At 41.3% G+C, this 21,136-nt stretch overlaps 1 protein-coding gene across 2 annotated transcripts in view; it reads right to left on the bottom strand.

Annotated features, from left to right (window-relative positions):
- Positions 1 to 21,136, bottom strand: part of LMTK2 (lemur tyrosine kinase 2) — a 95,938-nt gene that overhangs the window by 64,124 nt on the left and 10,678 nt on the right. For both annotated transcript variants that reach the window (XM_058569293.1, XM_058569292.1), the window contains exons 2-3: positions 4,793 to 4,917; positions 563 to 707 (exon numbers count right to left, since the gene is read on the bottom strand). In XM_058569293.1, coding sequence (XP_058425276.1) covers positions 563 to 707; positions 4,793 to 4,917 — 270 coding nt within the window. The remainder of the gene's footprint in view (positions 1 to 562; positions 708 to 4,792; positions 4,918 to 21,136) is intronic.

The following is a 21,136-nucleotide window of genomic DNA, read 5'->3' on the forward strand; positions in this document are numbered from 1 at the left end:
AGTACCACAAAAGGCAGGACTGGCACCCAGAAACACTTAAACAGTCTTCTCTTGGCAGTCTTAGAGCTCCCTAATTCTTCAACTGCCAGTCATATTCTATTCCATAACAAAAAATCAATTGATATTTAATCAAACCTCTATCTTAGGATGAAAAATCAATCCAATTAATATATCCAAATACACCCTTCCTCCCCAAACACAGGACGTCCCACTAGAAGACGGCAGGATCCTACTCAGCAAGACAAGCAGTGTCAAGAACTAGGAAAGAGGCTTGTCTACCAAAATACAGGCCAGGAGCTCTGTCTGCGAGTTTCATTTCAATGAATCGAGGAGACTAGTTTATTCTTACACCAGATCCAAGGTCCAAAAGAAAAGGACTCACCTTTTGCAGGTATGCAGTGGGCCTGAGCACTAGAATTCAGCTTCACCAGGAAGCAGAAGGAACAGAAATAAGCAAGCAGAGGAGACAGGCAGTCCAATTATTTTATAATTAGCAGCAAGGTTCCCATTCTCACTTCTCAGAAATAATTCATGAAAACGACATTAGGACATAAGGTCTTACCTACAGAAGGCTGGAATTGTGATGGAGCTGGTAGTGAAATATTTGGTACTGAAAGTGTGAAAACTTCTGCTGGGGATTGAACAGAGGGAGTATCTTCTGCTGGTGGTGTGAAATCTATCTCATCATCAAAATTATCTTCAAATTCCTAACAGAGAAGAGCAATGTTATATCTAATATAAATCAGCTTGAGAGCAAATATTAAAAACATCTGCTAACAGTTAAGATATGAACATTCATTCACTCATTTGGAATATGCTGCCATAATTTTTTTTCCAATTTGTACTTACTTCAAGTAAAAAGCATATGTTCTCCAACTCCAAATAGCAGAATAAATAAGATTTGAAAATAAATTATACATATTTTATGTAACTTTTTAAACCAATAGCCGGAAGTTAAATGCAAAATTTTCTAAAATGACCAAGGAACTTAAAATGGACATACTCTTCTAGGTTCAAAATTTGACTTTTAAGTTACTATAGTTTAAGCTTTTCTTTTTTATTATTATTCACTTTCACAAATCTCTTTGCATATTGAATCAAAACAAATTTATTTTTAAATTGTATATACATTTCAATAAGGACAGTTAAAAGACTCAGAAAAGATTTTTTTTTTTTTGTGAGGAAGATCAGCCCTGAGCTAACATCTATTGCCAATCCTCCTTCTTTTTTTTCCCCAAAGCCCCAGTAGATAGTTGTATGTCATAGCTGCACATCCTTATAGTTGCTGTATGTGGGACATGGCCTCAGCATGGCCGGAGAAGCAGTGCTTCGGGGCGCGCCCAGGATCCGAACCCGGGCCACCAGTAGCAGAGCGAGCGCACTTAACCGCTAAGCCACGTGGCCCGCCCAGAAAAGATATTTTTAAGTGAGTCCTATTTCTCTGGAAAGAGTAACAATGGAAAAATTACTCAACTGGGTAGAAAAATCAAGATCTGAACCACGGAGGTTAGTATAAAACTATGTAGCACGTTAAGTGCAATTAACATTCTAAGGACATCTGGTCTTCTAAAGATGGCAACTTTAAAATTGAGGCTGCACCAATAAAGCTGTGGAAACCTTTTAAGTGACTTCGTTCAGCAGAAAGCTAACCTGACTCTTCCTATCATCATTCCAGTGGCCTGGGTCTACCTCCTGGTCCATGTTAATTTAACATAGATACAGATGGGGCCAGCCCCGTGGCTTAGTGGTTAAGTGCGCGCGCTCCGCTACTGGTGGCCCAGGTTCGGATCGCGGGCGCGCACCAACGCACCGCTTGTCCGGCCATGCTGAGGCGGCATCCCACATACAGCAACTAGAAGGATGTGCAACAATGACATACAACTATCTACTGGGGCTTTGGGGAGAAAAGGGGGAAAAAAAAAAAGATGCATTAACATAGATACAGATGATTAGCAGGGTCATTCATTCGCTCGTTAATTAACGAGTGTTATCCCACCAGGCACCATGATAGAAGCTGATAATACAACAGAGAACAAGACTGTTTTTCATTCCTCTATAGAACATCCTTCTTTTCATTTTCGTTTTCTACCACTTCCCCTGTAGCCCCCCATATAAGGAAGAAACTAAAAGTTGTAAGGGTAGATTTTTCGGATACATTTATGTTTTCACATGCATGTGAGAGGACATTACTCTCACATATGTCATATATGTTGTCAAATGCATTAGGACGTTATTGCTATTTGCAACAGGGGAGTGGGGAGCAGGAAGAATGAGGCAGCTGAACTTCAACCTGTAAGGGCACCTCTAAACAGAAGAGCTCTGTTCAATTTTCTCTTTGGACATTCCTAAAGGTTCTCTCCTTTAAGAATGCTTGATCCAGGGGCCGGCCCCGTGGCTGAGCAGCTAAGTGGGCACGCTCCGCTACTGGCGGCCCGAGGTTCGGATCCCGGGCGCGCACCGACGCACCACTTGTCCGGCCATGCTGAGGCCGTGTCCCACACACAGCAACTAGAAGGATGTGCAGCTATGACATACAACTATCTACTGGGGCTTTGGGGAGAAAAAGGGAAAAAAAAAAAAAAGGAGGAGGCTTGGCAATAAATGTTAGCTCAGGGCCAGTCTTCCTCAGCAAAAAGAGGAGGACTGGCATGGATGTTAGCTCGGGGTGATCTTCCTCACAAAAAAAAAAAAAAAAAAAAAGCTAAAAAGACTTTATCCATCACTTCTAACTTAAAAATAGTGCCACTCAAAAGTTTGGCAGCAGCATGATATTAGGCAGCAGATGAGTCTCAAGATTCAGAGGGGTAATACAGCACAATTTTTAAAAAATGAGGCTGTGAGAGAAGACTGAGTGACTTCTAAGTTATGCCAGTGGCTATCTGGATGCACCTGGGCAAGTCACTTATTTTCCAGACTCTAGCTGCCTGGTCTGCAAGATGGGACCACTCATCTCTAAAACTGCACAGTTATAAATCTAGAGGAAACCCACAAATTACAAATGGTGATATTCCTCTTCGATTACACAGTTTGCATACTGAAAACTGTGCACAGGATCCTCTGTACAGTGTGGTTCCTGGGGCAGTTTGATAAAACTACAGACTCCTTGAATCTGCATCAAAATAAACTCCCTGGGTCAATACTGAGATTCAGGCAGATTAGAACAAGCCAAGGCAGGAATGAGGTATCATAACACGCGGGAGAGAGACAAGATTTCAGTTTCAGCAACACTAATCAGACTTTATCTCTGTCCCCAAATGGCCAGGTGTCTGTGCAAAGTCCCTCAGCAAGACTGACAGTCAAGGGACACGGATTCCCTGCCTGCCACTGTGTCCTCATGTGGTGCTGTCATTCATTTCCCACAGAAGTGTGTGTAGTGGTTCTAGGGCCTAGGAGCTGATGTCATGAATAAAGCCCTTCACGTTTGGGGTAAAATCTTCTAAAGAAGATGACCTGTGCTAGTGAGTCTTTTCTTCCAGTCTCCCTCTGTTCTCAACCTTCCAGGTTTATCATGCTCGTGTTGGGCCAAAAGAACAGCACATGTCCTTATCTCCTCAGAGCTGCCACTAGACTCAAGGTCAAGAGAACACATGAAACAACCAGGTGGGAGGCTCTAGAGATACGGTTCATGTGCCCACTAAAAAGATTTTAGCTAGAAGACAGCTTTCTCTTTTTCCCAATTTGAACCCGTGGCCCTCAGGACAGCTAGCAGAGGCCCTACATTCAGGACTATCTCTCCGCACGCATGCATTCCTTTTTTTTCCCTTTCATATGTATTTCTTTTCAACAAGTATTCATTGAGCCCTAATAAATGCCAATAGGCATGGAGTAAGTTCTAGAGCAGGACATCCCAGCTGGTTTCTGGCAGATTCTACCCATCTGCAGCTACAATGCCAGCCTTTCTATGTTACTAGCCCCTGCCCCCCTGACCCCCCATTTAGGCAGCATTCTTTTTTCTCCCCCTTAGGGAACTCAAGGGTTTAGAGGTAAACTGAAAGATGTTCTTCCTCATATACAAAACACACTGGGGGATCCCTTTGTCTCAATAATCTTTTTTTTCAGTGGGTGTGCACAAGATCAGCCCGGAGCTAACATCCATGCCAATCCTCCTCTTTTTGCTGAGGAAGACTGGCCCTGAGCTAACACCTGTGCTGATCTTCCTCCACTTTATGTGGGACGCCGCCACAGCATGGCCTGACAAGAGGTGCGTCAGTGCGCACCCGGGATCCAAACCTGGGCCACCAGCAGCGGAGCCCATGCACTTAACCACTACGCCACGGGGTCGGCCCCTGCCTCAATAATCTTAACAACCATAAATTCGTTAGTGCACAAAAGTTTGGAAAAAAATCAAAACCAGCCTGCCCTTCCATCTAGGCCTTATTGCAGGTGAATTCCATCATCATGCTTTATTCCTCACTTAGCAAAATAAATTAAAACAGACAAGTGGTTATTGTCAATGATGCTCTAAGGTAGGGTCAGCAAACTACAGTTGGTGGACCAATCTGAACCACCTATTTTTGTAAATAAAGTTTTACTGGAACACGGCCACTTGTTTACATATTGTCTATGGCTGACGTAGTAACACAATGGTAGAGTTGAGAGTTGAGTAGCTGTGACAGAGACTGTATGGTCCACAGTGTTTACTATTTACAATGGCATAAATATTTACCATCTGGCCCTTACAGAAAAAGTTTGCCAAAAAAGTCCCCTGCTCCCAAGGGACTGTGATATACAGCCATTCTATTGATAAATGTATCAGAAGATGATTTTAAATGTTCCTACTGTCTGTGCTCACCTTAAAGTCTATTTCTGGGTCCTTACAGCAGGATACACAGTTGGCAATTAACACTATTAATGTCATTAAACTGCACACAGATAGGATCACAAAGGATGAGGAAACTTCTGCAGCAGGTGCCTCCCCTGGAAAGAGAGATAAACACTATTAAAAACACAGACATTTCAAAATCATCTTTATAGAAGTGAACCAATTTATTTTCCACCAGATATAAATGGGACCAAGAGATAATAAAATGATGCTTAAGTGCTCAAAATAAAGCTGATGACTAACCCAGGATAAGTAGTTGGGTTTTTTTAAACTTTTTATTTTGAAACAATCTTAGATTTACAGAAGAGTTCCAGAAACAACACAGAGAGTCCTCATATACTCTTCACGCAGCTTCTACTAACATAACATTTTATGTTACCATGGTAAATTTATCAAAACTAAGATAACAACATTGGTACAGTGCTACAGAATTTCAGACTTTATTCAGATTTTACCAGTTTTTCCACTAATGTCCTTTTTCTTTTCCAGGAGTCAATCCAGGCTAACAACATTGCATTTAATCATCATGCCCTCTTAGTCTCCTCCCATCTCTGACGTTTCTCAGTCTTTCCTAGTGTTTCATAACTGACACTTTTGAAGAGTAGGGGTCAGTTATTCTGTAGAATTTCCCTCAATTTGAGTTGCCTGATGTTTTCTCATGATTGGACTGAGGCTATAGACATTTGGGAAGAATCCAGAATGCCACAGTAGTGACCCGCCCTTCCTGTTGCATCATACCAGGGGCACATGAGGTTGGCACCCCTCGTTCTTGATGATGTGAACCTTGGTCACGTGGTCATGGGGCTTTGGCCAGGTTTCACCACCGCAAAGTTACCATTTTCCCTTTACATACTCTACTCTTTAAAAGCGAGTCACAAAGTCCACTGCACACTCACAGGAAAGGAAAGTAAGCTGTACTCCCTGGAGGGAGGAATATTATAGAATTTCTAGACATATGTAAAAAGTACTACAGTAATTAATAATTGGGGGAGACACTTTGAGGCTATGCAAATATCCTGTGTCTCCTTAGAGTTTTGCACACCAATTTTCGCATCTGTCAGTGCGTCTTGCCCGCAGCAATTAATACCGTGATGTTCTAACGGTGATTTTTTATTCCCCTCATTCCTTCTACATCTATTATTTGGAATTCTTCTGTAAAGAAGATTTCTCCCTTCTCCCTCACTTATTTATTCAGTCATTTATATAGTTATAGACTCACAGATATTTATTTTCTATTCTTTGGGTTATAATCCAATATTACCATGATGTTGTGGCTCAAACTGTTCCAGTTTTGGCCCCTGGGAGCTCTTTCAAGTTGACTCCTGGGGCCTTTGGACATGCTCCCTCCTTTCCGTTTTTCCTCCAATACTTCCTCACTTTCTGGCACTACAGGAAGCTCCAGGCTCCTCTTGCATTTTCTCTTCTCCAGCTTTAGAATCAGCCACTTCTCCAAGGAGCCTTGGTCACGATAAGGAGTGTTTCTACTAGAGCCTTGGGGACCCCCCCCAACACAACAGCTAAGAATGGTTTTTACATCTTTAAAGGGCTTTTTTTGTGTGTGTGTGAGGAAGATCAGCCCTGAGCTAACATCCATGCCAATCCTCCTCTTTTTTTTTTTTTGCTGAGGAAGACCGGCCCTGAGCTAACATCTATTGCCAATCCTCCTCCTTTTTTTTTCCCCCCTTTTTCTCCCCAAAGCCCCTCCCCATAGTTGTATGTCACAGCTGCACATCCTTCTAGTTGCTGTATGTGGGACACCGCCTCAGCATGGCCGGACGAGCGGTGCGTCGGTGTGCGCCCAGGATCCAAACCGGGCTGCCAGTAGCAGAGCACACGCACTTTTAGGCCGGCCCCTAAAGAGTTTTTAAATAAAAACAAAAACAAAAAGAATTTGCAACACATACTGCATGTGAGCCACAAAGACTAAAATCTTTCACTATCTGGCCCTTTACAGAAAAACTTTGTAAGCCGTCTATAGCATAAAGATTTTTACATCTTACTTTTGGCAAAGACTTAGTTTCTGGAAAACATCTTATTCAACCAGCGCTATATTGAAACTTTTCTTTGTTAGGGCAAACTATGAAGTCTCACCTACAGATGTTTTACTAAGAAATACACTTTTCTTTTTATCCTCCCAGCTTCATGGCGATATAATTGACATATAACACAATGTAAGTTTAAGGTGCACAACGTGATGATCCGATATATGTATATATTGCAAAAAGACTACCACAATTAGGTTAGAAATAAACTTTTCCTAAAAATCCTCATCTATGACTAATTATGTGTTCAAATGCACCAAGCAGAAGACATGGAGACAAATTAATGAACGATGTCACCGTTTTTCTTAAGTGAAACTATAGTACTTACAGAAAACAAAACCCCAAACTCCTATGTGAGCACAACACATTCTTGAGTATGAAACAGCTTCAGTGAAGCGCACAGAAGTCTAAAATCAACTGAAAACAGGACTTAGTTCCTTTTTAATAACAAAAGGTCTATTTGTGAAAAAGCAATGCTGAAACACGCTTTGGTACAAGTGGGGCTGGACTCTGGCTGAAGCCTTCTCCTTAAGGCTGTGTTTCTTAAAAATAATATAGTTAACAAAGGGTTGTCAAGAATCTGCAAGTTCTAAACCAACAAAATCTAAAACAGAAAAATCCATACATTGAACACGGAAAGTAATTGGTGATTCCTCTCAGAAGCCAATCCAGAGGGAAGTCAACTGTTACTGAGAGGAAGCATTCTCTAACCAGGGACACTTGTGTACACTTGGAAAACTCAACTAAGTAAGGAGCCGTGAGCCACTGAGTCCATTTTCTCTGAATGAAGACCCAGAATGATCACTTTCTTCATTCTTCCTTGCAGCTAGCTATTCTCTCATCCAGCTTGGCCTATGCATTACCTACTGGTATTTATTCTTATAACTTTGCTTCACTCCCCTGACTCATATAATATACATATATTATATATCATATATAGCAAAGCACTTTCATATACACTGTATTTTATTGATTTTTTAAGATGCAGTTTGTCCACTGAGGTTTTTTTTTTGTGTGTGTGAGAAAGATCAGCCCTGAGCTAACATTTGTCACCAATCCTCCTCTTTTTGCTGAGGAAGATTGGCCCTGGGCTAACTTCTGTGCCCATCTTCCTCCACTTTTTTAAATGGGATGCCGCCACAGCATGGCTTGACAAGCGGTGCGTCAATGTGCACCCAGGGTCCGAACCCCGGGCCGCCGAAGCGGAGCGTGTGCACTTAACCGCTATGCCACCGGGCTCGCCCCAGTCCACTGCATTTTAACATCCCTAAATTTCAAGTGCAACTTACACTCAAAAGAAAGTTGGTTTTAATTTTATTTTTATTTTTCCCCCAAAGCCCCAGTAGACAGCTGCATGTCATAGTTGCACATCCTTCCAGCCGCCGTACGCGGGACGCGACCCCAGCATGGCCAGAGAAGCAGCGCGGCAGTGCGCGCCCGGGATCCGAACCCCGGGCCGCCAGCAGCAGAGCGCGCGCACCCAACCACCAAGCCACGGGGCCAGCCCAGAAAGTTGGTTTTAATTGGCAGCATTTCTTCCTAACAGCACAAAAATAAGAGTGTGTCATGATCATATCTGCAATTTGATAAAATACAGTATTATCTCATTCAATCATCACAACACCTCTGAGGGAATTCAACCAGCTCCAGGTCACAGATGAGGACACTGACATGCCCAAGAACAGAAAGTAGGAAAGCAGCAGGGCCAGACTCTGGGTTCAGGGGTGCTCAGCATAAATCCCTCGTGATTCCCTTGATACTACATTGTTCTGCCTCAGTGAGGTTAACTTTTAACATTTGAAAACAGCCTAACCTTAGTACTTTGAACAGAAGTCTATCATTGTTAATTAAGACTGTTTCTACTTCTGGGGCTCTCGACCAAATTCCACAAAGTGGATATTAAATTATTTTTTCGTCTCTTTTCACTCATAATTTTTTATCATCACATATTTAATGTAAAATTTGATCAGAACTGCCTGAAGGCCAGCTCAATAATCTGATTCATAACACTCTCTTCTGTGAGTCATTAGGTAGGCATGAAAAGTCATATCCGTGTTAAAAATAACTAGTTATGCCGAGTTTTGCCCTACCTTGATAATGTACTTATTTCTGTTAAAGACACTGCAGGGGCATGTGCTCTCCCACACTCAGATTTCCTCAATGTACACCTGGTCTACTCAACTTCAATGTCTACCAGCGCCATTGAAAGGACTTTATAAATTACTACCTAAGAAATTTACTAGGTAGACTCAAGTAAAAATTTTAACAGTTTTACCATTTTTAAAACTATCTTATTTACTGTATTTTTCTTTTGATCAGAAGGAAAAACATCCATAAAATGAAGAAATCAAACCAACCCAGCATAGGCTGGAAGGTGAGATGGGTCTGCACAAACCACAGAGAGGAAGTAAATTCTAGATATGAGGAACTACAACTAAAATCCCCACACCCCAGTGTCAAACTACAAACCGAGCTGGAAGATTCCTGATTGCAACTGTTAGGAAACTATGAAGAAAGACAGCTTTCCTTTAACATTCTCAATCTACAGCATTCAGAAATGCATAATTCAACCAATCATCTACTAAAGAAAAACACGCACAATGACATGAGTATCTCCACACCTTTAGGCAGCTTTACCGAGTACAAACTGAGAACAAGGGTAATTAGAGGTCTGGGGCACTTAGTATGCCTCCCCAAGACACCGATTACAAAATTCTTGGCATCTCTAAAGCACATTCTGTGAGCTTTCATTTTACAGTTTTCTAACCATTTTAATAGATATCTAGCACTTGATTTAATAAGCAGAAAACTTGAGAAACTCTAAGAGGTAGGTACATATTATCTGTGTTACAGACAGGTAATTTGGAGAACGTAATTTCTCAGTAATGACCCAGAGTAAGTCAGGAGTACTGCCTGATTATTAATTCAGCCATTACAAATCCCCGCCTAGAACCTTGATTAGAACTTGAACACATATGCAATTAACCAAAGAGTTACCTGTGAATCCATTTTTGGGTTAAATAAAAAATTTTAAAGGTCCACAGATAAAAAGAAATGATGACCAATGTCTAGAGCCATTAGAGATTGCAAAATGCTGACCTTCTAATTTTGTCATTCCTTCATTTACAAGCTGATCTACTTTTTTTGTGTGTGTGTGAGGAAGATCAGCCCTGAGCTAACATCCGATGCCAATCCTCCTCTTTTTTGCTGAGGAAGATTGGCCCTGGGCTAACATCTGTGCCCATCTTCCTCTACTTTATATGGGACCCGCCACAGCATGGATTGACAAGCAGTGGGTCGGTGCATGCCCAGGATCCAAACCTGCAAACCCCGGGCCACGAAAGCGGAGTGCACGCACTTAACCGCTGCGCCACCAGGCCGACCCCACTGATCTACTTTTATACAGAGAAATTTCTTATATGCATTTACTATCTGGTTACCCGGGGTAGAGCTGAAAGTTCGCAACCTCTAATCACATGATTGGTTCCTCTGGCCACTTGCCCCCATCCTGAAGCTATTTAGGAGCCCCCCCCCCCAAGGGTCACTTTATTAGCATAAATTCAGGTATGGTTGAAAGGGGCTTGTTACCAATAACAAGAGATGCTCCTATCACACAGGAAATTCCAAGGGTTTTAGGAGCTCTGTACCAGGAGAAGGGACAAAGATCAAACAGATATTTCCTAATATGTCACAAGCAGATATACCCAAGAACAGGGAGTAGAAAACTATGCCTGTGGGCAAAGTCCTCCCACTGTTAATTTTGTTTTTTGTTTTTTTTTTTAATTTTTTTTTAATTTTTTTAATTTATTTATTTTTCCCCCAAAGCCCCAGTAGATAGTTGTATGTCATAGCTGCACATCCTTCTAGTTGCTGTATGTGGGACGCGGCCTCAGCATGGCCGGAGAAGCGGTGCGTCAGTGCGCGCCCGGGATCCGAACCCCGGCCGCCAGCAGCGGAGCGTGCGCACTTAACCGCTAAGCCACAGGGCCGGCCCCCACTGTTAATTTTGGTATGGCCTGCAAGCTAAGAATAATGTTTACATTATTTACATTATTATTACTTAAATAATTGTTTTAAAAAAACCCAAAGAATAATATTTCGTGATGCGTGACATTTACATCAATAGCTAATAACACAAAAAGGCAGACAACCAGATATTACGTGCCTCCTGAGAGAAAAACACACCACCACCTACTAAATAAGTATGCCTAAAACGAACAATCCAACAATAACAACATACCAAACCTGTATCTGACCAAACCTCTAGATCTAAATATCAATCTGCAGGAAATAAAGAGAACAGTGGAACATATTAAATACCACCACAAGACTGTAATCAGCAAAATACAGGCTATGAAAACTAGGGAGAAAAACCTGATGAATTACAAGGAGAGAGAGAGAGATGGAGAAAGAATTAAAAGGATTTAAAAAGACATACCAACCAATTGCAACATATGGGTCTTATTTGAATCACGATTCAAACTCAAAAAAAATTATGACATTTGAGACAACTGGATATCTGAACACTGATAATTGACCATATTAAGCAAGTATGATTCATTTCTCCTAGGAGTAATAATGGTAATGTAGTTATGTTTTTAAAAGTAGTCCTTATCTTTCAGAGACAGTGACCTATTTAACAAAGTCTGGCATTTGCTTCAAAATAGTACAGGGGTAGAGAAAGTGATGGGAGTAGTATGAAAAAAGACGGCCATGAGCTGATTCAAGCTGGGTGAAAGGGACATGGGAATTCATAACAGTATCTCTCTAGTGTTATACATGTTTGTAAGATTGAAATTTTCCATTTATTAAATAATTTCTTCACATTCATTAAATAAAAAGTTTAAATAGAAAAAAAGTAGCTATAACAATTTACAATCCATATTCATGCCTACTCTAGGTATGCATTAGTTTGCTAGAGCTGCTGTAACAAAGTCCACAAACTAGGTAGCTTAAACACTTTTAGAGGCCACAAGTCCATGATCAAGGTGTTAGCAGGGTTGGTTCTTTCTGAGGGCTGTGAGGGGAGGGTCTGTTCCAGGCCTCTCTCCTTGCTTCTGGTAGATGGCTGTCTTCTCCCTGTCTTTTCACATCGTCTTCCCTCTATGCTTATCTCTGTGTCCAAATTTCCCCTTTTTATAAGGACACAGTCATGTTGGATTAGGGTCCACCCTAATGACCTCATTTCAACTTGATTACCTCTGTAAAGACCCTATCTCCAAATGAGGTCACAATCTGAAGTATTAGAGGTTAGGACTTCAACATATGAATTTTGGGGGGACACAATTCAACCCATCTCTAGGACATATGTTTAAATGAAAATGAGAAAAAACCAAAAACAGAACAGGTCAGAACAGTGTGTACGTACGTACATAATGCTACCACTGGGTAACAGTGGTCACCTAAAGGGAGGGAAATTGAGTGGCTGGGGGACAAAGTGGGGAGGTGCTATGTATCTTTTTTGATTTCTTGAATTTTGTACCAGGGGCTTCCCATCATCTTTAGCCTAACGTCCAAACTCCTTAACAAGGCTTACGGTATCCTTCGTCAGCTGGCTACCATTCACCTCTCCACCCTCGACTCTCAACATTCCTCTCCAACTCTCTACTGTGAGCTACAACGAACCTCTCTCAGTCCTTCCAGGTCTTCAAGTTTATATTCTTCCCTATCAGCAAACTCTCCTGTTGATACACCCCCTCCACTAATTCATCCTCACTATTCAGATCTCAACCTGGAAACCATCCCACAGGTTAGAGTCCCTGCCTTTGGACCCCCAATGCTCCCATATTTCCCCATCGTAGAGTTTATCAAACCATGTATTTTAAATGCCCATATGTCTTCCCCCCTGGACCGCAAGCTAAATGGGGTCAGGGACCAGCCCTGCATACTCCACCAATGACTCCCAGGGCTTGGCACAGTGCCTGGCATTCAGTCAGAAGTGGGGACGGGGGGAGGGAAAGAGCAAGACTGAGAGACAGCAACTAAGAAGCTCAAGCAAGGAAGGGGAGATAAGTAAGAGAGAGAAATCCATAATTAATCTACTGGTTAACAGAATAAATTTATGTTTTCAGGGTCAAACAAATAAGATCATAAAAGTAGCATTTCTTCAATAACTTCATGCTCTTACTTGGCAAAGATTTTCCTTCCATTACTAATCATACCCTAACATACACTGTATTGGGGTGGTTCTCTTCCTCCTCACCGTTAATAGTTTGTCACTTATTCCCCACATCTCAAAAAACTACCACAAACATTCTTTATTTACCCATTTTGCAACTCATGTTTAGCAGTATAACTATTAAGTTATTTTCTTCAGAAAATAAGTTTTATTAAAAAGTGGATTTCCCCCAACTTATGTTCTCCTGTGATAACGAGTTATTTATTCACTCACACCATGTTCTCCACATAGTCTGATTTCACTGGAAGCTGTCATAGTAGTTCCACTCCAGCGAAGAAGGAATCCAAAGGCACCCTCTCCTCCATGGGAGCCCTAGGTGGTGCTGGGCGGAGGAGAAAGCCCAGCCCATGAGCTCCCACATGAGCGGGGCTCTACTGCTGGTTGGCCAAGTCCCCTGGGCCTCCACTCCAACACTGGTTAAAAAAAAAAAGAAGGGCCAGCCCCGTGGCTTAGCGGTTAAGTGCACGCGCTCCGCTGCTGGCGGCCCGGGTTCGGATCCCGGGCGCGCACCGACACACCGCTTCTCCGGCCATGCTGAGGCCGCGTCCCACATACAGCAACTAGAAGGATGTGCAGCTATAACACACAACTATCTACTGGGGCTTGGGGGGAAAATAAATAAATAAATAAATAAAATTATAAAAAAAAAAGAAATCTTAACAGATGGCTTCTAAGATGTGACTATAAATTTGTTTTAGTCTGAACACTGTCTAAGAGTCTGCTAGGGCTGCCATAACAGAATACCACACGCTGGGTGGCTTACACAACAGAAGTCTATTGTCTCACAGTTCTGGAGGCTGGAAGACCAAGATCAAGGTGTCAGCAGGGTTGCTTCCTTCTGAGGCCTCTCTCCTTGGCTTGCAGACGGTCATCTTCTTGCTGTGTCCTTACATGGTCTTTCCTCTGTGTGCACATCCCTGATGTGTGTTCAAATTTCCTCCTTTTATAAGCACACCAGTCATACTAGATTAGCAACTAAAGAGTTAATGGCCTCATTTTAACATATTCATTTCTTTAAAGGCCTCATTTCCAAATGCAGTCACTTTCTGAGGTAATGGGGGGGGGTGTTGGAAAGGGACTCAATTCAGCTCATAACACTATAAATTTATTAACTTAGGAACACCGTCCCCTCTGATAGGGGATCCATCCTTGCTGCACCAGGGACGAGTACATGCTGCCCTCCTCTTTGGCTTTCCAGAATGCAGTGGTTCAGCAACGGGCACGGACTGTACAACTGCTAAAGCAAGTGTCAGATACGTATGTAACTTTTCTGTTTTCTGTTCTCTCTACTCTCTCGCCTCAGGAAACTCACAAGAGAGATTTACGCGTCTACTCAACAGTTAAAATTGGCGGACACTGGGCTGACTAGACAAAGAAAACTTGATAGAACTCAGGGAAGCTAAGGACCAGCAATCTTCCAAACTGATCTTGACATAGTCTACTTCTAAAATATACAGTTTGGCTTTTTTTTTTTTTTTTTAAAGGTAGGACCAATAAGTCCATCTTCCTTTTCCAACACCCTGACAAGTAACTTTACATCCCAGGCACCTAGTAAAATGAATCATCATTCTACTACTTGGGGAAAAAAATTTAGACAATCATTGCAGATCACACATTTTTATTAACATCTCAAATCTACAAACTCATCTATTATAAAGGTTTCCTGTACACAGAATCTTAAGTCACTAAATATTTTCCTTGCCTCTTCATGTAACAATATAGCTATTTATAATAACATTAAATAATCTAGAATCTCCCTAATGTATTCTAATATTAGAAAAGGAAAATGAAGCATAGCACTGAATATACCCAACCACACAGAACAGTAAATAGTGCATTGATGATCTAGCTGATGAATCAGAGATTCACAAAGACCCCTAAGCCAGAATACCAACAGCCTAGAAAAACAAACTTCACTGTGTGCTAATCACAGACACTAAAGTGTTCTTGTTCAAAAATGATTTTCAAGGTCAGCCAACCCAACTGTTCTCTCATACTTGCAGAAAGGTTATATAATTTGAGTGCTGACTGAGAATACCTGTGAATGAGAACATTTTATACAAAGCTGCTGTTTCTCTGAGCCTTCCTTCTGTTATTAAAGGTTCATTTCATTCCGATTTTAAAAACACTTACTAGGATGGATATTACCATAGAAGAGCTAACCTAAGGTGTCACAGTTTGGCCAAAAGAATGTCACGTTTAGACGACTTCTGTCAGACTACTGTGCCCCCACAGGCCGGGAAAATGATAGCAGGGATAATATTTTATGAACTAGAATCTTAATTCAGCTGATGGCATAGTTAAGTTGTGGAGTAATCACAGTGCTCAGATGTTTGTACCAGCTCTGAATCAGGATCTTCCTGTAGTCCAGGAAGCTAGCTCAGGAACAGGCGGCATCTGGTCCCAGAAGAAGAAACTCATGTCCAGTTTTCCAGGGCTTCTTACCTCATGGCTGGTCACTTCTGTGTACCACTACTGTCTAGGGGAAAGGACATTCTGTCCTCCATACAACTTCCCACTGAAATCCGCAGAAATGTGCAGGTAAAGCAATGGCAGTATTGGATTCACAACACTTAACCAATACAATTTCTGCACAACAGGGCCAATAAGATAGGAGAGATGACCTAAATCTGTGTTCCTTACTTCTCAGGTAGAGTAGACCCTAAATATCTTATAAAAACATGTCTACCTTTTTCTCTTTAAAATTTCCTACAACACCTTGACAGAGTCTATGATCTCAGAACTTTTCTAGCTTTCTAATTTATAACTTAAATTTTTGCTAATATAACTGAAACATATTCTTAGGGGATGTGTCCTTAAAAGGTCCCTCCTCAGGGGCCGGGCCCGGTGGCGCAAGTGGTTAAATGTGCGCGCTCCGCTGCGGCGGCCCGGGGTTCGCTGGTTCGGATCCCGGGCGCGCACCGACGCACTGCTTGGTAAGCCATGCTGTGGCGGCGTCCCATATAAAGTGGAGGAGGATGGGCACCGATGTTAGCCCAGGGCCGTCTTCCTCAGCAAAAAAGAAAGAGGAGGATTGGCGGATGTTAGCTCAGGGCTGATCTCCTCACAAAAAAAAAAAAAAAAAAAAAAGGTCCCTCCTCAGAGAGGAAGTAGATAGTGGTATGGATGCAGCTGGACTGGCCATAGGGATGGCTGGGACTGAGGGGAGGGGAATAGAGAATTCATTATACTCTTCTGTCCACTTTTGTGTCTGTTCAAATGTCTCCATAATTAAGTTTTATTTTTTAAGTACTATCTTCATAACTAAGCTAGAAACTGCTTACAACACTGACATTGACAAGGTTCTATAGCCTAAAGACAAGATTTACTAGGGTGTCCTATCTGATAATGCTCCACTGATATGTGTTTATATTATACAAAAAAATAAACCCAATGACAATTTAACCCAATATAACTAGGTGCTTCCAGACACTCAGGTATCCAGCCCAAAATAAAAGACCTATAGATAATTAAAGAGCTATGGGGGAGGGTGTCTCTTATTGAAATGGCTGCTCCATCACCCTACTGTGAAGCCGCCAGTCAACAAGTCCGAGCCAAAACATTCATTCATTCAGCAATGTTTACTAAGCATCTTCTATAGGACAGGCACTGCCATAGCTTCTGGAAATCCAGAATTGAACAAAGTGCCTGCACTCACAGCTTACATTCTTGTGCAGGGAGACAGACAATAAGCAAATAAATAAATGCATGGTAAGTCAGATGTTGATAAGCAAAGTGAAAAAATAAAGCAGGGGATGGAGAGGTTATTTTACACGGAGCAATCAGGGAATACATTTCTGATATTGCAATAATTCACACAAGAAACGATGGCGGTTTGGCCCAGGTGGTAATAAAAATAGCTAACACTTAAATGGTGCTTGCTATGTGCCAGGCACTATTCTAAACTCATCTAACCCCACAACAACCTTCTGAGGTAGGTACTATTATTAGCCCCATTTTAAAATGAAGAAACTGAGCAATGGAGAGATAAAGGTGCTTTTCCAAGGTCACAAAGCTCCTACGTGGTGATGCCAGGGTGCAGACGCCTACACTCCATGACAGCGGAGGGGGTGAGAGAGGGCAGTGCCCATGACTTGGTGACAGGTGTGACATGGAGTGTGAGGGGAAAGGGTCAAGCAGGACACCTCCCATCACTGTCCCTCACTCTTAAACATGGGCAGACTTTCAAGGATTGCCTGACATTTGAGAAAACCCACCTTAAAAAAGGTAAAAGGTAGTGACCAACCTAAACAGACAAAAAGGGACTTGAAAAAAGCAGACACTGCAGACATTTAAAAAAAAACCTTAAACAAAACAACTATAATTAATATCCTCAGAAATAAGAGGCGATATTACACTCTGAGAAGAAAGATGCTATTTTAAAAGGGTGTATGTGTATGTGTGGGGGGAAACTCCTGGACATAAAAACGTAGCAGAAAAAATAAAAGGTCTCATGTAGAACAGAGAGATAAAAAGATGAACAAAAGGAGAATAGAAGCTCATTCCAAGAAGTCCAACATTCAACTAACAGAAGTTCTGGAAGGAAAGAACAAAGAAAAGGAAGAGGAGGTAATTCTTCAAAAAAATACGCGTGTATGAAATTTTTCCAGACCTAAAGGACACAACTTTCTAGATTCAAAAGGCCCACTGAGTATCCATCTTAATGAATGGGATGGATGGAAAAAGACTCATCAAGGTATAGTTTTGCAACTTTTCAGAATTTACAGATAAAGTCTTAAAAGCTTCCATCCAGAGAGGAAAAGAAGCCACACAGGAAAGGAAATCAGATGGCCTCAGACCTCACAACAAAACACTGGAAGGCAGCCGGAGAGCCACCATTCCAAGTCTGGAATAGGGCACAGCAGGCTCCAGGCAGCCCAGTCAAACAGACCCAGAGGAGATTTAAACTCCTGCTGAGGAGCATGGGATGAATTACTGATACATTTCACGAAAAACTAAGGAAACGATAACAAAGGGCAAGTCTAGGGAAAACAAAAGATGTGAAAGAAATTTAATCAACAAAAACACTATAGGGTCAGCTGTGAATAGTATCTGTACTCATAAAAATATAAATGCTGAACAGTGATTTAACCAAAAAGTGTAAATAACTATGCTGAGAAAGGGAAGAGTATGTGTACGTATGTGTGCAAGTACACAAATTCTCTTCTTCCGTAGTAGAAATTCAGTATCTACTTAAACCAAGAAATAGTGGTTCAAGCATGTTATCTGGCAGTCTGGCTAAAAGAACTGCCAGATGATGACCCTGGGGAGCAGACAGTAGGGAAAGGATGGGATGGGATGGGATGGGATGGGACAGGGGCTTGCTATTATCATTACAAGCCCTGGAAAACTTTCACTTTTTAAACTATCTACATGCATTATTTGACAAAAATTATGATTTACAAAATAGAGAAAAGGAGAAGAGGAAAGGAAAAAGAAAAGAAGATCAAGGAGATGGCAAAGAACACTTAAGGGATGGGACAAAGAAGCAGCCAAACAGGAAAGAGGATGCTGTAGAGGCAGATGGAGACATAAGGGCACATGCTGCCTGGAAGGCAAAGGAGGAAAGCATTTTACACAGAGTCATGGAAAGAAATACGGCGATTAAGCAGCAAAAGAACCATAAAAACGGTTCTTTTTTTTTTTTTATTTTACTATTCCTGAGAATTTATATACAAAGTTATTCAAAAGTAGAATAAAGCTCTGTGGAAAAATATACAGTAGTCCCCCCCAACCGCAGTTTCACTTTCCACAGTTTCAGTTATCCTCAGTCAGCCACGGTCTGAAAATAAATGGAAAATTCCAGAAATAACTCATAAGTTTAAACTGCCCGCCATTCTGAGCAGCGTGATGAAATCTCCAGCTGTCCTGCCCTGACCCACCCGGGATGCTACGTCACCATGTCTACATCACTCAGCTCACTTCATCCACCATGAAGGCACTGTACCATCTCACATCACAAGAAAGCTGAATACAGAACAATAATATATTTCGACAGAGAGAGACCACATTCACACAACTTTCATTATAGTATCTTGTTACAACTGTTCTACTTTATTATTAGTCATTGTTGTTAATCTCTTACTGTGCCTAACTGATAAATTAAACTTTATCATAGGCAGGTATGTATAGGAAAAAACACAGTACATATAGGGTTCGGTACTATCCAGGGTTTCAGGCATCCGCTAGGGGTCTTGGAATGTACCCCTCGTGGATAAGAGGGGACTACTGTATACATTCAGTTGTTATCTACTATATATTAACTGAGAAAAAGGGTCCAGGAGAAAACACAGAAGATGAAAGAGAAGGAGTGCTGCTGATGATTATGCCCTCGAAGGAAGCTAGAGCTGAGAAAGGATGCAACTAATGGCATAAATCAAGAGGTAGTCTTAAAGGACTGAGAAAAAGAAGAGAAAAATGATATTGTCTACAACTCCACTTCAGTTTCTTAATACCTGTCTGTGAATCTTGAAAATATACACAAAATATCTGCTAATGAGCATTATTTTTTGGATCCATAGCATCCAGCAGATTCTTAAAAGGGTCCATATCTCCACAAAAGCATATAAATCAATGGTGTTTAAAGTATTTCTCACGTTTGTAAGTGAATGTTTACAAGTTTATGGTTACATTTTTTAAAAGTCAGAAATATTTTTTATGACCTGTAATTAAACAGTGCAACTTCATTTCACAGATGGAAACTAAATTGTTATTCTTACAAACTACAAAAAGTTAAAGTATGAATGTGGTTTCTTGAGCCTAATTATGTAAGTTAGCATTTTAGCTTCCTAATTTTCAATAAGGAATTATCTTTAATACTTTGAGAACCAACTATATGACAACTACGTTTAAATTTCATCTCAGTACTTTCCGATCGTCAACAGAAATAAATATTCAGGGGAGAAATGACTGGAATTGTGACGCATGTGTGCATCACACTGATAAAAGCATTCTTGACAGTCCGAGGCCATGACTTGGTGAACTGCGGTGGGGGGTGCTGGATGTGAGGATCCCTCATTCTAAAACTAGATCTGCCGCTGTCTGGCAGTGTGGGATTGAATCTGCTACTTCACTTCTCTGGGCCTCAGTTCCTTCACCTGTCAACTGGCAGGTCAGCTCTAAGTTCTATATCCAAGGTTTTAAAATTCCAAAATTTTATGAGTCTACCAAGTGCCTATAGGGTTAATATTGGTAATCAGATTTTTTATTCAAGTTAATTTTTTCTTAAAGAAAACAAAGTGAAATTACAGATTTCTGGATTGCACCCTGGCAGCAGGCCTCTGGTGGAGTGTTCCCAGGGGACTATTTTGGTAAGTTTGTTATTTTTCAGTGCCTCACTAGCAATCAGGGGCTGCGCTTTAATAATAGTCTGAAGTCAGAGTCAAGTAGGGCTCTGTGCTGCAACTGGCAGGCTGCATCCTTGGAAGGTAACAGTTGCTGCTGACACAGAACCATTCCACAGAGGCACACTGCCGGGAGAACCAGGAAGGACTTGGTTCTCCTTCTGAAAGGAGCACAGGTTGAATTTATTGAGAGTTCTGAGGAAGAATTTCAGTGTGAAAAATACTTTAAACTTAAACTTGGAGGCTAATCTGAGAGGCAACCAATAATCACACTTCGGTGTTGCAATAAAAAGCTGACACTACAAAATTTTACAATTACTAGTTGGTTAAAGTAGATATTTTAAATGTGCAAAATGATTGCAAACTCATCCTCCTCTATCTTCTAAGTCCAAGATGTCTTAGAGATTGACTTCCTATAATTAAAGGCTGCAATTATACCAAGTCAAACTCAAGTCTCCTGTTCAGTATAGCAAAAAAGGGAAAAAGACATTTTCCAGACAGACTTTGAACACGGACCTCAAGGAGAAAAAAAAAAACCAAACACATGAGCTTTAAAAAATTAAATTATTGTGGTTTTATTTTGGGATAAGAGCAACTTCTCTCTCAAAAATCACTATCATAGATGCTTATAACTAAATTCTTTTCTTCTGTCCAAGGCATACACATGTTGCCAAAAAAAACAGAGTCCTGGGGGCCGGCCCCGTGGCCCAGTGATTAAGTTTGGCACACTCCACTTCGGCAGCCCAGGTTC

This window comes from Diceros bicornis, chromosome 26 (genome assembly GCF_020826845.1).
Source record: "Diceros bicornis minor isolate mBicDic1 chromosome 26, mDicBic1.mat.cur, whole genome shotgun sequence".
NCBI lineage: Eukaryota > Metazoa > Chordata > Mammalia > Perissodactyla > Rhinocerotidae > Diceros > Diceros bicornis.